Source organism: Bison bison, unplaced genomic scaffold (assembly GCF_000754665.1).
Source record: "Bison bison bison isolate TAMUID 2011002044 unplaced genomic scaffold, Bison_UMD1.0 scf7180017864034, whole genome shotgun sequence".
In the NCBI taxonomy this organism is placed as follows: domain Eukaryota; kingdom Metazoa; phylum Chordata; class Mammalia; order Artiodactyla; family Bovidae; genus Bison; species Bison bison.
In genome coordinates this window covers 118,716-122,759 of record NW_011494606.1, presented here as the reverse complement: position 1 = coordinate 122,759, position 4,044 = coordinate 118,716, and the positions used below count along the sequence as shown (strand labels likewise).

The following is a 4,044-nucleotide window of genomic DNA, read 5'->3' as shown; positions in this document are numbered from 1 at the left end:
ATACCATATTCAAAAGCAGAGACATTACTTTGCCAACAAAGGTTCGTCTAGTCAAGGCTATGGTTTTTCCTGTGGTCATGTATGGATGTGAGAGTTGGACTGTGAAGAAGGCTGAATGCCAAAGAATTGATACTTTTGAACTGTGGTGCTGGAGAAGACTCTTGAGAGTCCCTTGGACTGCAAGGAGATCCAACCAGTCCATTCTGAAGGAGATCAGCCCTGGGATTTCTTTGGAAGGAATGATGCTAAAGCTGAAACTCCAGTACTTTGGCCACCTCATGCGAAGAGTTGACTCATTGGAAAAGACTCTGATGCTGGGAGGGATTGGGGGCAGGAGGAGAAGGGGACGACAGAGGATGAGACGGCTGGATGGCATCACTGAGTCGATGGACGTGAGTCTGAGTGAACTCCAGGAGTTGGTGATGGACAGGGAGGCCTGGCGTGCTGCGATTCATGGGGTTGCAGAGAGTCGGACACGACTGAGCGACTGAACTGAACTGAACTGAATTAGAATCCTTAAGAGAAAGGTCTTAGAATTTGTATTTTTTTAAACAAAGTAACCAAGGTGATTTCTTTATTATTACATTTTTTAAATGCTTTCCCACATCATATTATACTGATCATCATATTATACTGATCATCATATTATAATGCCTTTTTTAAAAACAGTAATGGAGACCACTGGACTATATGATCTAATATTAGGCCCTTACTGTGAAACATCTACATCTCAATTGTCCTTCCCTCCTGTCTCAGAAGAACACATGCCTCTCTTCCAGCCAGTAGATAATCCCTATACTTGGGCTCTACATCTCATGAACTCAGTTTACTCAGGGACGTTATTATACCTATTTTCTGTCTCTCAGCTAAACTTGACAAGAACTTTCTATGAAAGTAAGCTCACCTGTCTTTTACTTTAAGCAACCCACCCTTACACCCCACATTGTTTCCTTCCCTTCACAACAAGCGTCATAAAGCAACAGTTAAGGAAGGTACATGGAGAGGTTTGGGGGGCACCATGAAGTCCTGTAATAATATGCAAATGTTTATGGATTACATTTTTAGGAAGAAGAGCTCTAATTTTCAATAGATTCTCAAAGAATTCATGACAAAAGAAAGCAATTCAAAACAAGTCTTTTACAAAAATAAATTTCCTAATTCTAAGTAATGCTTAAGATGGAAAAGGCACTAGATCAGGAATATTAGAAAATTGTTTCAAAGGATCTCTACTGGGGGTAAAGGAATACAATAAATAAACTCACTGTCTTCGTGTCTTGGGAAGAAATCCTACCATTTCCATGGCTAGTTGTAAGCGTTCAAAGTCATGCCTCAAATCTTCCCCCTCCACGGTGAAGCAATCCTGCTTTTTTAAGAAAAATGGAAAAGAAAAATCAAAATTACCTATTGAAAAGCAAGCTAAGCCACTCAGAAATATAGTAATTTTAGATAAGCATACCTATGCATATTTAGATATCATCAAATTCATTAGACTCTTATCCTACTACAAGCATGCAAACCAAACATATACCTACCTAAATACCAGTATGTTAACTTTTCCCTCTTCTTCACAACCACCCAAACAAGGATCTCAAAAGTAACTTACAATAAAGAGCTAGCAAGAGGCATAAAATGTTCTGATACCAAGTTTGATTTTGAGTGGTTCTGAAGAGTCTTGGAGATGCAAAGCATTTAAGAGATCAATTGCACATACAAATGTTATTTATTCAACAAATATTTAATAGATGCCTACCTATATGCAAGATGCTGAACTAGATCCTGGGACACAAAAATATATTTTAGAAGAGGCATTAATTTAGTTGAGAAGAGGAGCCTAGACTTAATATAAAGATGTTTATATTACACCAACATTAGCTATCACATAAATAGTTCCTAACAAATAATATAAATAACATGGCAATCAGCAAAATAAAGACATATATGTGAAAGTACAAAAACTTTCAAAAGAACCCTCATAATATAAGCCAGTAAAAACAGTTATGGACTACCAGACTAAAAAATATTACTCTTCTAGAGCAACTCTTGCATTTCAGTTCCCCCAAAAGTCAAAAGGTAATACTGTACCATTTGGTAACACTGTAAATCTTTAAAACAATAAAAAAAAAAAAAAAAAAAGGCTTTACCTGCCTTCACTATGTGTTCTCATAGTCCCTTTACACTTATATTTTCAAAAACCTCCTCACATGTATTTATTTTTTAATGCCTATCTCCCTATGAAATGTTGTTATCAAATAGTCAATGAACACATGAACAATTATTTGTCTCATTTACTGCAGATTTCCAATATCAAGTCAGTGCTAAGAAGAAAGTAGGAAATTACTGGAGTAAATATACAATCAATGAATTATTTAACTGAATGAGACATTACTTTTAAAGAAATAAACAAAGTGCTCATCTATTTTTTAAAAAGTACTTATTAAGTATCTACCATGTACAACCTGCTTTAGGGACTATAAAAATGAATATATATAAATAATAAAATTCTAAACACTGTCTTAAAATGCTATTAAAAATAATTCTATTCTCTATAGAAAGGTACACATGGATTTTAAATTCACTTTAAGGAAAGTTCTGACTATAAAATTTTGGTAAGTAATTTTAAGACATATTTCTACAGACATGACAACATCCTAACCCACTAAAAAATTTTAACTTAACACATTTTTCTCTTTCCTAAAGCTTTTTAAAAGCTCTTTCTTTTCTTCCCCCTAAAACCACAAACAGCTCAGTCATTTTATAATTTAGTAAAAATTTTTCTGTAACAAATAAGTGGAGGGAAAACAACCTATGCTTCAACTTGTGTAAACTCAGTAATATAGTAATGATTCTCATAAATGACAGCTGCTCTTATCTACCTCAAGAATGAATAAAACAGTGTGGATAAAATTTTGAGAGCATAAATTGAAAAAATAACTAAAATATAAATACATTTATACCTGCTGTTATCTATAATCAAGTGTATTTCAGAAATATAAGACCAAAATCGTAATGAACTTTTAAATACTTGTATTTAACATGAACTTCCTTGATGACAATGGTATTAGAAAAACTAAGGACAGATTAATCTACCAGACCAGAAATACCATTATCTTAATCTGGGTTCATACGGATGCAAACCTTGAGACCAAGATTCAGTACAAGTAGCATTGGAATGTAGGGAAGGCAACGTTGCCTAAATAGAGTACAATATTAAACTAACTACCAAGGTGGGTAACTGGACTTTAATTCCAAAGTAACCTCTGGGAAACAGTATAAAAAATAGAAAGGTGAAGGAGCCCTAACACTTATATATCACCTCTCATCAGTTCTGGAGATAAGCTGTTAATTCCTAGGTACTTTTACAGGACCAGGCAAGAGCCAAGGCCTTCCAGGATTCTAAGAAAAGCTTTTAAGCACCAGATACAAATACTGGCTGTTGGAGGTCATTCAGAAAACAACAAAACAGTAAAGGTCAAAAAATGAGGTAGGGAACTAACCAACAACTGTTAAAACCCTTTCCACTGAAAGAAGACAGTTGATTCCTAATGTCAAACTCAGCTCAGGCTCTAGTCTTATGTGATAACATGCCACCGCACACTCCCCACAAATACACCAAAATATTCTTTCAAGCTATCAGCACTTTTCCCCTTTGTATGAGATGATGACAACCCTTTCTTATAAGTACCTACAACAAGCCTGGCATGTAGGAAGTATTTTGAGGGAGAGAAAGTGAAGAGCAAAATCAAATTACACACGTTTCTCATATGCTGTCTGTATTTCTTAGAATGCTATTTATAAAAATTATATTTTTATAGCTCCTAGTTGATAATATAGGACATAAATCTGAATAATTGACTGAGAGTTAGTAAGGATGGCAGCTGCTGCGCACTAAGCACGGCGGGGGCCGCAACCGGCGGCGGCCGAGAAGAGCTACCCCACGTCCGAAGTCAGGGGGAGAAGCCGGGAGGACCCCATGCCCAAAGGGCGGTGGCCAGGAGGAGTTACCCCACGTCCGAGGTCAGGGGCAGCGGCCGAGAGTGCCAGGCT

At 36.4% G+C, this 4,044-nt stretch overlaps 1 protein-coding gene across 11 annotated transcripts in view; it reads right to left on the bottom strand.

The window, feature by feature from the left end:
* The window catches only part of MYO9A (myosin IXA), a 196,990-nt gene that overhangs the window by 169,564 nt on the left and 23,382 nt on the right, over positions 1 to 4,044 (bottom strand). For 7 of the 11 annotated variants that reach the window (XM_010834461.1, XM_010834463.1, XM_010834467.1 and 4 more), the window contains one exon: positions 1,263 to 1,363. In XM_010834461.1, coding sequence (XP_010832763.1) covers positions 1,263 to 1,363 — 101 coding nt within the window. The remainder of the gene's footprint in view (positions 1 to 1,262; positions 1,364 to 4,044) is intronic. The other 4 variants (XM_010834462.1, XM_010834472.1, XM_010834470.1 and 1 more) reach the window with 1 other exon arrangement.